Source organism: Macaca mulatta, chromosome 7 (assembly GCF_049350105.2).
Source record: "Macaca mulatta isolate MMU2019108-1 chromosome 7, T2T-MMU8v2.0, whole genome shotgun sequence".
Taxonomy (NCBI): domain Eukaryota; kingdom Metazoa; phylum Chordata; class Mammalia; order Primates; family Cercopithecidae; genus Macaca; species Macaca mulatta.
The window spans coordinates 180,328,389-180,345,757 of NC_133412.1; the positions used below are offsets into that span (position 1 = coordinate 180,328,389).

At 42.0% G+C, this 17,369-nt stretch overlaps 2 long non-coding RNA genes and 1 gene segment (V, D, J or C); 1 reads left to right on the forward strand and 2 right to left on the reverse strand.

Moving 5' to 3' along the window:
- LOC144330498 (uncharacterized) overlaps positions 1 to 17,369 on the forward strand; it is a 48,858-nt gene that overhangs the window by 16,180 nt on the left and 15,309 nt on the right. The window contains exons 2-5 of one of the 3 annotated variants that reach the window (XR_013396753.1): positions 3,087 to 3,303; positions 4,915 to 9,281; positions 11,706 to 11,787; positions 11,909 to 12,164. This is a non-coding gene — a long non-coding RNA (uncharacterized LOC144330498). Of the gene's footprint in view, positions 1 to 3,086; positions 3,304 to 4,914; positions 9,335 to 11,705; positions 15,183 to 17,369 lie in introns of those variants that run through there. The other 2 variants (XR_013396752.1, XR_013396751.1) reach the window with 2 other exon arrangements.
- LOC106999621 (immunoglobulin heavy variable 1-69-2-like) lies at positions 4,970 to 5,525 on the reverse strand. The segment is given in 2 exon segments: positions 4,970 to 5,286; positions 5,372 to 5,525. Coding segments are annotated over 2 exon segments (363 nt in total).
- LOC114679700 (uncharacterized) lies at positions 13,796 to 15,816 on the reverse strand. Its single transcript, XR_003731809.2, has 2 exons — positions 15,723 to 15,816; positions 13,796 to 15,637 (listed from the first exon to the last, which is right to left on the reverse strand). It is a non-coding gene; the product is annotated as an uncharacterized LOC114679700 (long non-coding RNA).

Genomic DNA, 17,369 nt, shown 5'->3' on the forward strand with positions numbered 1-17,369 from the left:
ACTTTGAAACATTTACACTTGATCCCATAGAAGGTCTCTGTGTAACTTCATAAGAAATTGCCAACATGTGCTTATTTTAATAACTAATGTTTGTTAATATCATGCTTGTGGATGTAACAAAGACCACAGAGTAGGTTCTGTTAGAACTATTAATAAAAAGCCAAATTTGCAAAATATTTAGAGAGATTTATTCTGAGCCAAATGTGAGGGCCATGCCCTGTGACACAGTCCCACAAGATCTTGAGAACATGTGCCCAAAGTGGCTTGATTGCAGCTTCAATTTAATAACATCAATTGATACATGTGAGATATGTGTTGACTTGGTCAATAAAGACAAAACTACTAGAAGTGAGGCAGTGTGGGAGGGGATTACAGCTTACAGGTGGATTCAAAGATTTTCTGATTGGCAATTGATTGAAAGACTTAAGTTTTTTATCTAAAGACCTGAAATCAGTATAACAAAGTGTCTGGGTTAAGATAATGGGTTTTGGAGAACAAGATTCTTATTACTGAAGGAGTCTCTTATGTGGCCACCCTTAGAGACAATAGATGACAAATATTTTCTATTAAGACCTTTAAAAGATGCTGGACTCTTAGCTGATCCCTTCAGGATAACAAAAGACCTGGAAAGGGAAGGAGATTCTCTGCAGAATGTAAATTTCTCTCACAAAAGATAACTGTGCAGGGCGATTTTAAAATATGTCATAGAAATACATTTTAGGGTAAAAGCCTTTGATTCATTTCAAGGCCTGCTCTCTGTCATATGATGCTATTCTTGAGTCAGGTTGGAATTTGGTATCTTACTTCTACAAAGAATCTGTTTTCTGAGCCTTGAGTTCTCTGTTTTCATGAAAATGCTGGCTAGTTGTGCTTGAATTCTAAAGGGAGGAGTGCATGATGAGGCATTTCTGATCCTCTGTTTCTAACATGACCTGAGCTAGTTTTTCAAGAGTCTCTGGAACTCCTTAGTGAAGAGAAAGGGTCCATCCAATCAGTTGGGGTGCTTAGAATTCTGCTTTTACTTCATAGGATGTATATGAGACTTCTCCTAGTCAGGGGTATGGGAAAAAAATTTACTGAGGCAATCACATTGAAGGTGAGACATGAAAGATGGTCTCAGATTCCTCCCTGCAATCCTTTTCTCCTGACAGTAGAAGAAGAAAACTTACCAGAAACAAATGTTAGCATTTCTTTTATGTTCAAAATCGTCACCCATTAGGAAAAGAGTTAAAGTTGGGAGACTTCCCTTTAGACACAAGTAGTCTAGCTGATATCTAAAGTCATTTACAAGCACAAAGATTCTGATTAGTTTACAGATTATGCAGAACATCCCATCTAATGGGAATCTGCACTTAGCTGGATCCCCATGCCTTGGTGTTTTTTTGGTTTTTTTTTTTAATGTTTAATTTATGTAGATACGTAATCGTTCAAAACCTTTTTATGCTACATGTTATATTTTGATAAAAGAATATTATGTGCAGTGATCAAATCTGGATAACTGGGATATCCTTCATCTCAATCATTGATTATTTCTTTGTGTTAAGCACATTCTAAATCTTCTCTTCCAGCTATTTTGAAATATACAATAAATTATTAACTGTAGTTGTCTATGTGCCATTTCATCATTCCCACCATCAAGTGGTGAAAGTTCCTGTTTTATAACTTACTCATCACCATTTGGTATTGTCTATATTGTGTATTTTACATATTCTATTAGGCTAGTAGGATTTTTTCAATGTTAAATATACATGTACCTAATGAAAATCCAGTGGATCACTTTTTATATTTATTTTTAGATGCAGTTTCTGTTCAGGTCTTTGCCCATTTTAAATTTAAATTGTGTGGTTTTGTTGTTGTTCAATTGTAAGGTAATTTGTATATTTATGATAAAAGTCCTTTTCCAAATATTTGATTTGGAAGCAAATTCTCCAGATCTATGTCTTATCTTTTCACTCTCAGGTAAGGGTTTATTTTCAAAGGCCTAGGTTAGTTTATCCATCTATGAAAAGAGGATAATTGGCCGGGTGCAGTGGCTCAAGCCTGTAATCCCAGCATACACGGGAAGATCACCTGAGGTCAGGAGTTAGAGACCAGCCTGGCCAACATGATGAATGCCTGTCTCTACTAAAAATACAAAAATTAGCTGGGTATGGTGGTGGGTGCCTATAATCTCAGCTACTTCGAGGGCTGAGGCAGGAGAATTGCCAACCCAGGAGGCAGAGGTTGCAGTGAGCCGATATCACACCATTGCACTGCAGACTGGGAGGAAACAGTGAGACTCCATCTTAAAAAAAAAAAAAAAAGAGAGAAAAGAGGATAATTGTAATTCTAAATTCTTGGAATTATTAGAATAATAATGTAGCTTGAAATTATTCCAGTATCTTGAATATGTGTCAGTTTTGGTATAACACCGGTGAGAAAAATTTGTAGAGTGTTCTGTGTAGACCAGAAATCAGAAGGTGATAAAGGAACAATTAGATTTGAATAATCCAGAGAGATGAAGTGTATATGATATTCATCTCCTTTTGTTCTCTAGGAAGAGAAAATGGATAGATGACATCTCCTTGTGAAATTGGACAAAATGGTTTTAAGATACTTATGAAAGAAAGTTGCAAATACAATCTCTCAGGTGATGTCCTGACACAGAGCTGTGGAGGGGATGGTGGCCGCCGGTGGTTGCTGTCAGTCACATGGTTGATTGGTTTGCCCACTGTTTTGTCCATGAGAGATATTAGACTGTGATGTACTACATGCAGGCGAGTTTCTTAATCTCAGAGGAGGAGAGAAACACGAGAAAACAGAAGACGGGAAAATTGAAGATCTCCCTACAGCAAGCACATTCCATGGAGGAGCGCTTGTCACTGAGAGACCCAGGGATATGCAGGGAGTGGAGAGGAGTTTGGGGGATATTATTCATGAAAGGACTGATCCAACCTCGTCGACGTCCCCATGGAAGGAGGGGTTAAATATTTGTTCACAGATAATGGTGTGTTATGTCAGGATTCCCACAGGTTTCAGATATAGTTTCTAATAACAAGTGTCATACTTTGTTTAGAACTGATTTTTCTTGTATTTTCCCCCTCTAGGCAGCACCACAGAAGAATGTTCTCAGAATCCTTCCTGATCCTCTATGAGTTCCTGGTGCAGCTCCTGGAGAATAAGCTTGCATGGGGAGGGAACCCTCCTCATGTGCAGCCGTGAGGCTGTCCCGTCACCTCACCCACCAGTGTCCTTCAGTCACTTCCTGAACAGTTATGAGTTAACCTTCCTGAAACATGTGGTATTTGGCAGTGTCTTTCCCAGGTAAGAAAATACTTCCGTTCTGTTTATTCCTGCAGGTCCCTGTCCCTTTCTGGAGCACGGGCTGCCGTTGAGTGTGTGGTGGTGGATAACTGGTGGGAGGAGGTTTGTGAGCATCTTGTCGCCTTCCCGAGTGCGCCCCTCATGGGGTTGACACTGACAAGCGCGCGATGGGCTTGCTCAGCTGGAGGATGACAGGTACTTTTGTAACCTGTGACCCCAGGGAGGCTCTCCCGCTGCAAGACCAATGAGACTCAGGCCTCTGGCTAAAGTGCAGCCAGCAAAGGATACAGTGCCCAACCCTGAGAGCTCCTTCCAGGTGCCCAACCACTTTGTAAAGGAAGCTGTTGTTCCTGCCTGGATCCCATGCATGTGTTTGCATTTTCTGCACAAAGTGCTTTATCCAGAAACACTCCCCAAGAGCTTATAGTGTTTTGAATCCAACTGAAGGGCATTATTTACGAAGTCCCTCACGAGGAGTCTCCACTGCTCGTTAAATGACATTAATTATAGGATTCACCAGAAGCTGCTGGCCTTTTAGTTGCACAGACCTGCCTCTACTCCAGCAGTCCCAATCTTTTTGGCACCAGGGAATGATTTTGTGGATGACAATTTTTCCATGGATAATGGAGGCAGGTAGTTACGGAATGAACCTGCTCCACCTGCAGTCATCAGACACTGGATTCCCATAGACAGCGTGCAACCTAGATCCCTCACATGCACAGTTCACACTAGAATTCGGCTCCTAGGGTAATCTAATGCGCAGCTGATCTGACAGGAGGCAGAGCTCAGGCAGTAATGCTCACCCACCGCTCACCTCCTGCTGTGTGAACTGCCTTCTCTCAGGCTGCTGACCAGTACTGGTTCACTGCCTAGGGGCTGGGGACCCCTGCTGTAAATGCCTGCAGGCCTTATCCTCTTGGTAGGGGCATAGAAAACCAGGAGTCAGATAAGCTCTAAATCAATCTACATTTTATGGATTCTTGAGGAAACAGTGAAAGGAGGAATGTCCCCACTCACTTTCTGTCTACCTGGCATCATTTCATGTAATGCACTAGAAGAACCCGGGGTGCTTCAAGATAGCTTAGGCTTGTTACACCAGGGACGACCAGAAAAGGAGACAATTAATGTGTCCATGTGGGTTCATCTGTTGCAAGTTATTTATTACTTCAGTGCAGGGTGTTGATCACAGAGAAGGCTGTGCATGTCTTGGGCGGGAGTATGTGGGAACTGTGTTTATTCTACTCAAATTTGCTGTAATCCTAAAAATGTTTTAAAATAAATTTAATGTAAATGGGACTGCCAAAGACATTTTGGTAGAAATGTCGGCCACTTTTTAGAAATTATGTTTAGTCTTACCATGTGATCAAGCAATCCTGCTCCAAATGATTTATCCATTCGATTTTAAAATTTATGTCCTCACAAAGGAATGTTTGCATCAGCCTGATTGATGGCTGCCTTTCCCACTCTGTGAATGTTACTTATAGGGTGAAAGTTGAAAAGATTATTTCCTATATGATTGGAATGTATATATCTTTCTATTTCTACTTTTACTCAGTGACTTAACCCATCTTCTAAATAATTTAGACCTCATAAATCCTGTCATCTTTACAGCCCCATCACAGCTGCCTCCTCCCTCAGGGTTTCTGACACTCTCAGGATGTGGTTTTCACACTGTGTCTGTTGCACAGTAATACACGGCCGTGTCCTCAGATCTCAGGCTGCTCAGCTCCATGTAGGCTGTGTCTGTAGACGTGTCCGCGGTGATGGTGACTCTGTCCTGGAACTTCTGTGCGTGTATTGCTTCACCATCTTCAGGATCAACACGTCCCATCCACTCAAGCCCTTTTCCAGGAGCCTGTCGCACCCAGTGCAGGTAGTAGTCGGTGAAGGTGTATCCAGAAGCCTTGCAGGAGATTTTCACGGAGGCCCCAGGCTTCTTCACCTCAGCCCCAGACTGCACCAGCTGGACCTCAGAGTGGGCGCCTGTGGAGAGGACAGAGGAGTGAATGAGACACCACTTCACTGGACCCAGTCCCCTCATCAGCCCTGGAACTGAGGATTCTCTTACCTGTAGCTGCTGCCACCAAGAGGAGGAGCCTCCAGGTCCAGTCCATGGTGAGGTGCTGTGCTCTGGGGCTTCTGTAGGGGAGGGATGTGGTGGTTGTGTGATGCTCTCTGGGCAAGGACAGATCTGTATTTACTTCGGTGGACACCAGTGCATTTGCATATTCATGAGGCAGGTATTTCATAACTCAAGCCACCCCATCCTGGGGAAGAAGATAGGTGACACACGGCCCACTCCACAGTGGGATGCTGAGCTCCATGACCTGAACTTGTTTAATGATATTTGTCATCTGACATGCTTAGAAGTCCATGAAGACAGAACTCCTCTTACAGAAAACCAGAATCTCACAGGACATTGTCCTCAATGTGATTCCTTTTTCACATGGCACACTGACAACCTGAACTTTCCTGGGCTTTGCCCTCTGCACATCTAACTTCTGGGATGAGTGTGTCTCCCGATAGTAACACCCATTGAATTAATAAAAGCACCCCTCAATTCCTAACGATAAATACATTTGAAAGGCCTAGACATTTCTTCTTTTAAATATGGTTTGCATTAGGTAAAGGCTGTGTATGCAAGAGAATACTAAAGACACATCAGTACTTGCTAAATTCTTATTTAAATTTTATGTCATTATTGCTTTGAAATAAGGAATATTCAATCCCTGAGAGAAAACTCCTCCCCAACCTCCTGTGCACCTGCCCCAGAGCTGGATCCTGTGCTGGGTGCATCCTGAGCACCCTCTGCAGCTCACCTAATGCCCTGCAGGGAAGTTCCTTTCTGGGCTCACAGAGCATTTTTCTCCCAATGTCTCAAGCTCAATGTGACGTGACTGTGCCCTGGCTCTGAATGCTCCTTCAGGGACAGCAACTACTTCTCACACCACTTCCTACAATAGAAAATAGACCTTAGGAAACCTAACAAAGCCTACAGGGAGACCTCGGCACAGCAAGCAAGGAATGACTAAAGCCACCAGGGAACCCCTTCCCTGGAGCTCCAGATGCACTGATACAGTCCAGACACACGTTGAGTCCAGGAACTGATGGGGACTTTGGGGCAGACCTTTTTTTTTTTTTTTTGGATTCTGTGGTCGAAGTTCACATCAGATTATAATTTTACACACAAACCCTGTGTCTCAAGGTCCACCCCCCAACACACACACACTCACAGTGGCATATTTGCGCAGTAACAAGCCTCAGATTTGCCCTCCTTCCTAGTATCTTGTCAATGAAAAGTGCTTCCAGCACTGGCCCCAGTCCTGGCCCCAGTCCTGGTTATGTTTGTGGTTGTTGTTTTTGTTGCTTTGTTTTTCCAGACAGAACTAAAGTAAGCTCAGTAACGCTGGAGATTCAGAAGGTGCCTTCACGTTGTCTTGGCTAGTTCTCACCTGAGAACCCTGCAGATGTCCCGTGAGAGGTATATCTAAGGTCACTGAGGGAGGGGTACTGACCTTGTTCCCGAAGGTGTTGGTCTCAGAGGCTTTAAATCACTTTACTGTCCTTGACTTTTTCTCTCCCTCTGCCTTTGGTTTCCCTTAGTTCTAGTCCTTAGACAGAGTCTGTATGTTGCCACACTTTTCTCTTTAATCCAGATTAATCCTGTTGGTGAGGAGGTGATGTGGTGGGCAGGGGAGCAGTATATATTCTTGAAATTGAATTCCAGTGTTTTCTTGCTGTTCTTTCTCTGTGCTGCTCCCCTTACAAGGAGTCTCCAGTGATACAGCTGATTTTCCTCTATCCTCCGCTTCCCCTCCTGACTGAAGCATCCACAGATTATTCTCTTGAATCTGACCCCAGTTGTTTTATTAATTATACCCCTTTTCATGACACAGGAAGGCTAAGGTGAAGCTGTCTTGGATGGAAAATAATCCCTTCCCCTCATATAGAATAAAGATCTTGAAAAGTATTTTTTATCTGTAGGATCTGTCTGGAGAAAATTCTGGGGTATTTATCAGAGTATAGCTCTCCTGATGACAGAGCCATGAGGGAATCTGTTTGGATTCTCATCTTGAAAATCCAGAAGTTTCTGGAGGGAAATTCCGTCAAAGTGTGGGGTGTGCAGCCTCCCAGGAGATCTTACCCTTTCCCTGTCCACAGCTTCCTCCAGGCATTTATGGAATTACCATCTAACTGTTCCCACCAGCTTGTGCTGTCAACTGAAGAATCAACCAATTTATCAATTTAGAAAAGAGACTTTATTTCTGAGAAAGGGTTGAAGCTGCAGGATGGTCCCCTTAATGGGCTGGGAAGCAAAGCCTCCCACAGAGACTGTGAGCAGACACTTCAAGGGAGGGAAAGATGAGAAATGAATTCATGCGAATGGATTGGCCAAGTGTACACGCTCAGCAGGCTATAGAAGGAGCTGTGGATATTCATATCGTGGGGAGGCGCTCATATCTAATAAGGAAACACACATGTTACCTGCATTTCAGGTGCGCTTTGGGGTGAGCACTTAAGAACTGAGTGAATTACAGTCGGGCCCGGTACATCAAAAGGGCTTTGTACAGGGTCAGAAAGACACACAGTACACAGCCTTTGTGATCTGGCCAGGACAATCCATGGTCAGTGATCTCTTATCAGGAGAAAGTTACTGAAATCAGTCTCTTCTCCAATCAAAGCTCTATTTATGGCTTGTGGAACGAGTGCACAGTTATGCAGTGTCTGGAGTTCCATGAGCTGCAAATGTTTTAATATTGATTATCTCAGTACCAGTACTTGTTTAGCTGTTAAAAAGCCCTGTGGAAGTTACAACATAATCTATGTTTTAAGTGTAGGGGTGAGTGACTTAATCCTTGCCTGGCGTATAATTAGGTCTCATTTGTTGTTTGGTATCTTATTGCCACAGAAAGTTTGTTCCATCAGTCTGATGATCTCTATTTCAACGTCTTTGTAGTTTTGGGGTCCTGGTTTCCCTGCAATTTCACTTATTCAGCAGATCCAAGAAATCATTGATAATCAATTTTCCACGCTTATATTCTTGTAAGAATGTGGGTGATGACTGACATGCTCTTTACATATTAAAGCAGAAACTAGAAGTAGCTTCAGAGATCACCAGTGACCTGACACAAGCAGCAGGAGTCTCGTCTCATGAAGTATAAGTGGCACCACACAGATGTTGCTGAGCATGCAGGGACACAGAAGACATAGTGCAGGACACATATGAGATGATTTTATGATTCTGGGGCTCCGTCCAGGAAGTGGGAATTCAGATGGTCCTAGAGGGATGGACTCTTATCTCTCAGGTGACACTGTGTTTTGGAAACTTATTTCCACTCCTGCACTGGATTCAGTAGCTGCACCTGGACCTGCACACCTGAAACAGAAACTCTCATTAATTAAGCACAAGACTCAACAATAATAAAGCTGTCTCCAGGGAAGGTGCAGAGCAGGGTCCTCTGCTTTTGGGAACTTACAGCTGTGCAGGGAGGGTCAGGAGTGTGAACCATTTCCTTCCACTCTCCCTGCCTGCTTCACAGACAACTGCAAGCAGGAGCTTTACATTGCTATGTATGTAAAATATGTGATCATTGTAGGGAAATGTAATACACAGATGAAGGAATGAGGAACCTATGTGAAATTAAAATAAAACTAATACATAAAATAAATATAAAGCACTATAAGACATTATAATGTAAAAGACAACAAACAAATACTAAAAACCTGTGTGTATATGTGTGTGAGACAGTATTCTTGTAAATTAAATCATAATTTGCTTATAAAGTCTTTCCCAAGTAGGTACAGAATCTTTGTCTTTGATTCCCACAAAGATGAAGAAGGATCCGGCACCAGGACTCCAGGGTCATGCTAGTGATTTCCCCTCCTGTCTCCTGAGGACACATTGCTTCCAACTCTGAGGATCAGGATGCTGACATTGACATGAGAAGAGAAAGTTGGATTTTCTGTGGGACAGACTGGTGTGAACATAATTTTCAAGCAAATAAGTTTATTCTACCATGAGACACACTGCCATCATGCTGACTGTGTGTGTTGCTTTTGACATGAACATTATTGTTATTAGCAATATTATTGGGTTCCCTGGAAAATGATCAATTATCACAGAACGAACTTGAGTAGTTTTCATTTTAGTTTTTTCACACTTCCAGCTACATCCACTGAGTGTTTGAGCCTGGACATTTCAGGTCATTGGTTACAAATGATGGAGTGGACGTTTTCCTAGGAATTAGATGTGGTTCTGCTAAAGGATGACCAAGGATTTGGCCAGAAACTCCCTTCCTCATCTATCCCAGCACCTGCTCCTCAGTGCACCCCTTCCTGTCTGAGTCCTGAGCATCTGTGTTCCTGGACAATGCATGTCTGGGACATCTGCTTCCTAGATGTGCATCTACAGGGCAGGCTGCTATCCCTAATTGTCGAGAGGGATCTGGGCCTGGATCCACCCAGGTGGCCCCATCCTGAGAACTGGGCTTCCTCCGAGCAAGGAGACAGGGTCAACTGAGTGCATCCACTTTACAGAAATTATAGGAGGCAAATTCCGTCAAATCTTAATATGGTTTTGACATGCAATCCAGCAGTCATGCTTCTAGGTATTTCTCTATCTGACTTTAAATGTATGACCAGAAAGTACACATGAATAATCACAATAAGCTCATTCATATTTATCAAAACTAGCAACACTCAAGAAGTTCTATAGGTGAGTAGATAATCAGTGGTAAATTCATAGAATAGTATTCAACAATTATAAACAAGAGCTATCAAACCATGAATATACATAAATGAATTTAAAATGAATTTTTTTTTTTTTTTTTTGAGACGGAGTCTCACTCTGTCACCCAGGCTGGAGTGCAGTGGCTGGATTTCAACTCACTGCAAGCTCCGCCTCCCGGGTTTACGCCATTCTCCTGCCTCAGCCTCCCGAGTAGCGGGGACTACAGGCGCCCGACACCATGCCCGGCTAGTTTTTTGTATTTTTTTAGTAGAGACGGGGTTTCACCGTGTTAGCCCAGATGGTCTTGATCTCCTGACCTCGTGATCCACCCGACTTGGCCTCCCAAAGTGCTGGAATTACGGGCTTGAGCCACCGCGCCTGGCCTAAAATGCATATTGTTAAGTGAAAGAAACAAGTCTGAAAAAGCTACATAATATGCTGTTTCATTTATTTTATATTCTGGAGAAATCCAAACATACAGATTAAAGTGCTGTTTAATTTCCACAAACGGCATATGAAAGAAAAAGAAACAAAACACCGTGCATATGCTGAGTTAAAGCTAGAAAACATATACAATTGTTTGACTATTACAGCACAAAAAGAAAACTCTATTCATGGAAACAGTTTGTATTGAGGATACACACCTTTTTTCTAAAACAGTCTCACTCTGTCACCAAGGCTGGGGTGTGGAGACACAGTCACAGCTCACTGCAGTCTCCACCTCCCAGGCTTAAGGAATCCTCCCTCCTCAGTTTTTCAAGTAGCTGGTAGCTCCACACTCAGCTATTTTCTCTTTTATGTATAGAAAGGATCTCACTATGTTTCCAGGCTGTTCAAAACTCCTGGATTGCTTGAACTCAAGTAATCTGCCTGATTCAGCCTCCCCAAGTGCTGGGATTACAGGTGTGATTTAAAATTTTTTACATTTAAATAATAGTATTATTTTTAATAATCAAAATGTATAAAACTATTTTAATAATTTTCATGAGATCATTGCTAGTATTACTTGGAAAATACGCAGCATTAAAAGGTGTATGACATCCATGTTCTAAGTGTTTTTTAGGTAAAATAAATCATGGAATTAAAAGGAAGGAATTGTGAGACATCCTGGGGAAGACTTTTGTTTGACCAGGTCAGGAATTCCCAGGGTCTAAAAGGAAACCACAGCTTCTGAGGCTCCTGATGTGGAGCTGCCTCCTAAGAGAACCTGCGTGTCTTGAGCTCTCACTGATGTCCTGAACCCCCCTGGTGGTTTTGAGCTCCCCCTAGTGGTTCTGAGTATCCCCCAGTGTCCTGAGTGCAGCATTGTTGTCTTTAGCGCCACCTAGTGTCCTGAGTGCCCCCCTGTGGTCCTGAGCTCCTTCTGCTGGTCCTGAGCGCCCTCTCGTGGACCTTAGCGCCCCCTGTTGCTTCTGAGACTTCTCCTCTTGTCCTGAGCGTCCCCTAGTGGTTCTAAGCACCCCCTCGTGTACTGAGCGCCCCCTCGTGGTTCTGAGCGCCCCCTGGTGGTGGTGAGCATCCCCTGGTGGTTCTGAGCACCCCCAGGTGTCCTGAGCACTCCCTGGAGGTCCTAAGCACCCCTTTGTTTCCTGACCACTCCCTGGAGGTTCTGAGTGCCCCGTGGTGATTCTGAGCAGCATCCATCACACAATTCCCTCCTGTCTCCCTGCAGAGATTTTTGTGTCTGGGTTCACGCAGATGTTGCCTCTCCTGTGTCCCTCACTCCAATATATGGCCCTGTCCTTGACTTTCAGGTTGGTCATTTTAAGGTAGGATACAAGTGAAAGGGTGTCGCTTGGGACTATTAATTTATGTGACCTCATGGAGAGTAACCCTGAGACCTCCCACTTTATCACTCACTGTTGCCATCCACAGCAATCCCTGTTTTGAAGCCTGCCAGACCACACTCAAGCTGTGGCCAGTGAAGGTGAATCCAGATGCTTTGCAGGAAAGTCTCAGTTAACCACTAGGTTGTGCAATGTTTCCGATTCTGATGCCACCACTGAACTTCACACAGGACTTCTGCTAACACAGAGGAAACAGACTGAGAACAGCCCCATGAGAAGCAACCACAGCTGGACCTGATTTACAATGGACACTAATATTGAGGATGATGAGAAGGGAAGCCCAGGTCAGTGCAGACCCCATGGTGTGGACACTGAGGAAGGGCAAAGACATGGCGTGGCTCCTCAGCAGTGCCTGAAGGAACAGGAGATGAGCTGCCTTTCATGAGAAGGAGAGGGGGCATATTTCCATGTTTTTCTTTTTGTGGTCATGGGTGCACCACTCAGCATTGCTCATCCATCCTCTGTGTCTATATTTCAGGGAGGGCAGGCTCAAAGGATTCCTGGGTCTGGATGCACAGGGTTAATCTGCACATTACTCTTTCTTATTATCTAATGTGAACACTGTTCAGGTATCTTCACGGTAGCAAACATTATCTGCAAATACATCCAGTAAGAACAAAAAAATACGTTTCCAGAGAAAATGGACATCTCTCTGTAATCAGTGCATTTACAGCTGCAAACCACTGTTTCTGACAATGAGTCAAAGTTAAGTTGCAATGAAAAATATGCAGATCTACAAATTGTTAGGGCTGGGGTTTATAATTATTATTTTGAATTCATTTTGCCACAAAAAGCTCAAAATTGGATATATGTGCTTGTGTCAGGAAACAGTCAATGTGGACATATGTGTACTTATCTGAGTGAAGAGTTCACATGGAGACATGTTTGCTTGTCTGAGACAAGAGTCCACATGAGGCAATGTCTCTTTTCTGAGGAAAGAGTAAATGTAAGGACATATGTGGTGGTCTGAGGAAAGAGTCTATGTGGGGACATGTGTGTTTGTCTGAGGGAAGAATCCACATGAATACAGGTGTGTTTGACAGAAGAGCCCACATGTTGACCGGTGTGTGTACCCGTCAGAGGGTAAATGCCCATTCAAGGACAGCGTATGCCTGAACTGAGGTGAAGTTTGGGGAAAATCTTTCTCAACCAAGGAAAGAAGAGAATCCTCTGGGTTATTTGCTTGTCAGGAAGAAAAAACATGGGTCACATAGAAAATTGATTTTTTTAATTAAAATTTTTTAGTGAATGGAAACATCGTATATGCAAATGAGGAAAATTACTTCATTCTTTGTTGCATGTGTCTCATGATATCCCCACCCTCAGCAAATAATTTATTAGATTATTTTATATAGTCTGCATTTAATCCTGGGGTTAATGAACTGCTAAATACTTTTTTAAAAATTGAATATATTTAGGTTTATATTTTCCACCACAAAATTATGAGGTTTGATAAATTAATTGCATCATGTCAACCATTGTATATCACCAAAAATAGTTTTACTCTTCTTAAACTGTGCCATTTTAACTTATTTTATATCCACTCTCTAAATTCCTTGAATATCCTCTATATGTTTAGTTGATTATAGTTTGGGATTTTACAGAATTTCAAATAAAGGACATTCAGTGTAATTGAAATGAATTCACTGAAGAAAGTGGAAAATGAATTTGCTGACCTAAGTAACTTTGAAAATGAGGAAATTCTATAAATTGAAAATGTAAAGAAACTGCACATAAACACTCCATTCTACTAGATAAACATGTTTCCAATGAGTGTTACATTTCTGATACCACTATGTATGTGTCCTGAAATTGTGCAGCTAAGTAAGAATGTGTCAATTGGTGGGATAGGCATCTTCACCTTGCAGTGGATGGTTATGGACCGTCAATGAAGGAAGACTAGAAATGCCCATGTGGTAGCATAGTTGGGTGGAGAGACCAGTGTGTTCTCATTTTTAATGTAATGAAGTTACATAAAATTAGATACATAAGTAGTTTCGATGAGTCCATAAACCTGGGTTCATATAAACATGTACATTTACTAGACTTACAGGTTGAGAGGTCCTAGAAGTATTTATAACACATTAGCAACACACATACCCAGTATCACAATTTTTAATTTTAACAAGATTCTTTAACCTCGGAAATAATCAATCTCTAGGAAAAACAGCTAATCCTATGCATGAAAAAGGTAATATAGAAAATGAACTTAGAATTTATTGTAATATCAGGAAACAGTGAAGTGTTCAAAAATAAAAGGATGAAATGTGCTGTAAGGATGCAGGATCCAAACTAAATGAACTCCCAGCATCTAATAAAGCTGTGGTGACACGAACAATACAATGAATAATATAGCACGAATTGTCTTCAGGACATGAAATAGACATCCATAAACTAATATGGATATTAATAGATAATTAAATAAATAAATTATGGGAAGAAGAACACATCTCTTTACAGAAGTATTCCAAATATGTTAGCTTGATAGTCCTGTAATCAAGTAAGCGAAGCTTAAACATTCATGAATTGATTGTGGTCTGAGATTAGAGACATGGAAAAAAATCACTATTATTGTATTTTATAATGGGGTTTCAGAAATAATGCCAATGACATGATCTGTGGATGAATAAAATTTTACGTTTTTAAAATCTAAATTTGTATAAACACACACATATTTTTCTGCAATACATGCTGATAAGGGAGTAAAAGCCACAGACTTGGAGAAAATATTTCTAAGTCACAAATTTGTTAAATGAGTTATTTTAGTTTGTTAAATAACTTTTATCATCAATATGCAAGTTAATTTATAACTAATCAAAAGAAAACAATACAGTTAAAAATGAACCAAATATCAGGCGAGGTACCTCACCAAAGATTATTTTAACATTTTTAAGTGTGAATTTTTTGTTAGGGACATGTACATGTAAATAAAAATTAGATACCATTGCTCACCTATTAGAATGGTTAAAACACACAATTCTCATAATGATAAATGGCAATACGAATGTGGGAAACCAAGAACTATCATGCATTGATGGTGGGAATTCAAAATGCTACATGCACAACATGAGATTTTGCGGGGCGTTTTTTAAATAGAGATAAAAGAAGAGTTAACATTTGATTTATTTGTGTGTTCCTAAGTATTTACAACAGTGATTCAGAAATGGATGTTTACAAAGATGCCTACAAAGGAAGTTCTATATCAGTTACATTAATTCAATTCATTCTCCAATCCCTGAAATTTGTTTACATAATGAATGGTGTATGAAAAATCTTTCAAAGAATTAAGATTTATCAAATCACATTTATATTGTTCCTTTTCTTTAATGACTTAATGTTATTTTCTAAGAAAGTTTTAATCTAATAATCTTTGTCATCTCCTCCATGCCCGCGCAGTTGCCTCCTTCCTGGGGTTTCTGACACTCTGAGGATGTGGGTGTTCCCACTGTGTCTCTTGCGCAGTAATACACGGCCGTGTCCTCAGATCTCAGGCTGCTCAACTCCGTGTAGGCTGTGCTCATGGACGTGTCCCTGGTTATGGTGACTCTGCCATGGAACTTCTGTGCATATTTTGTGTTACCATTGCCAGTGTTCATCCATCCCATCCACTCAAGTCCTTGTCCAGGGGCCTGTCACACCCAGTGCATGAAGTTGTTGGTGAAGGTGTATCCAGAAGCCTTGAAGGAGATCTTCATTGAGGACAGAGGCTTCCTCACCTCAGCCCCAGACTGCACCAGCTGGGCCTGAGAGTGGGCACCTGTGGGGAGGATACAGTAGTGGATAAGATCTTTCAGGACTGGACTCAATCCCCTTCTCATCACTGGGACTTGGGAGCCCCTTACCTGTGGCTGCTGCCACCAAGATGATCCTCCAGGTCCAGCCCATGGTGAGGAGCTGAGCTCTCGGGATTCTCTGGAAGAAGCATGTGGCTGTTGGATGATGCGCTCAGGGCACAGACATATCCATATTCACCTCAGTGTATCTCAGGTTATTTGCATATTCATGAGAGAGCATTTCATAGCTCAAAGCCTGGTCCATGATAAGAAAGGGAAAATAAATGACGCATGAGCCTTACAAGAGTGAGATACTGATGGTCTAAGCCTTAATCCTGCTGAATGAAATGCATGCCCTGCTCTGTTTACCAACATTTGAGGACAGAGGTCCTTTCACTGAAGAATCAGCCCCCTCAGAACAGGCTCCTCACTGTGAACCTACGTTTGATTAGTATAGAGGCCAGCTGGGTTATTTTGGGGACCATCACAGTCTATGACACTGGCGTGTGCCTTGGCCCTATCCTGGACGTGTCAGGTACCAGCACACTTCACTGGTGACTCTGAGAAGGGGACACTGATGTCCCATGTGAGTGTCCAGCAGGTCCCTCTGAGATCTACTGGGTGCTCCTGAGACAGTGTCTCCAGCACCTGTCTGATGTCCTGATCCCCCAGGGTCTTCAACAGAAACACTTGTTTTATGGATTTGCCCTGTGATGCATAATTAGAGCTGATTTTCTCATCTCAGGAACAATGGAAATCAGAAGATGTAACAGGAGTTTGGAGTTCTTTATGAACTCTCTAATCCCAAAATAACTGTCAATGAATTTGTGTTTTGAATAATTTTGGGGTTACTTTTCAACTCCATTTATTAGACTTTTGTAAAGTATTTCCATACTTCCAGTTCATATCCATGGATCCCCATCTTTACATATTGATTTTTGACTCACTAGGTTGTGAACCTGCCACACCGTCAGATCCATCACTGCCCTGTCACTCACACAATGTAGGCAACATTACTTAACAATGAAATCTGAATTTCTTATTCATAGGAATATAGTTTCTTTAACTAATTGGTACCCATTGAATTAGTAAAAACATGCCCATCCTTCATATTCTCACTATTAAGATATTATAGTCCTATAAATCCACTTGAAAAAATAGTTCTTATTGCCTTAAGTTATATGAATGGTTTGGATGTACTAGGATATTTAAAGGCACATCAGCGACTTCTTGAACAGTTAATTTAGGTTGTTTTTTTCCTGACAAAGGAAGACCCAGGCCCTGAGAGAAAACCTCCTCCCCAGCCTCCCGTGCACCTGCTCTAGGGCTGGAACTTGTGCTTGGTGGCTCCCGAGTGCCCCCCTCCAGCCAAGCCCTTGCCTTGCAATGAGGTTTCTGTTGTAGCCCACAGGCATTTCCCCGCACAGTCTCTAGCTCAGCATGAAGTAGCTGTGTCCTGGTTTAGAACACTCCTTCAGTGACACAATGTACTGCTGACACCACATCTTTTAAGAATTAAAGAGCCTTATTAAACCAATTTGACTCTACAGGGAGACATAAAGCAAAGATTCTATGACACAGAAGGGAGCCCCTTCTCTGAAGCTTCACATTTCCTGAATCAGTGGACACTCAGTGAATACGAAAACTTGTAGGATTTTGGGAGTGCCTTATTTCTTCCTTGAGCTCTTGCAGTCGAATGTTACATCTAAGAATACC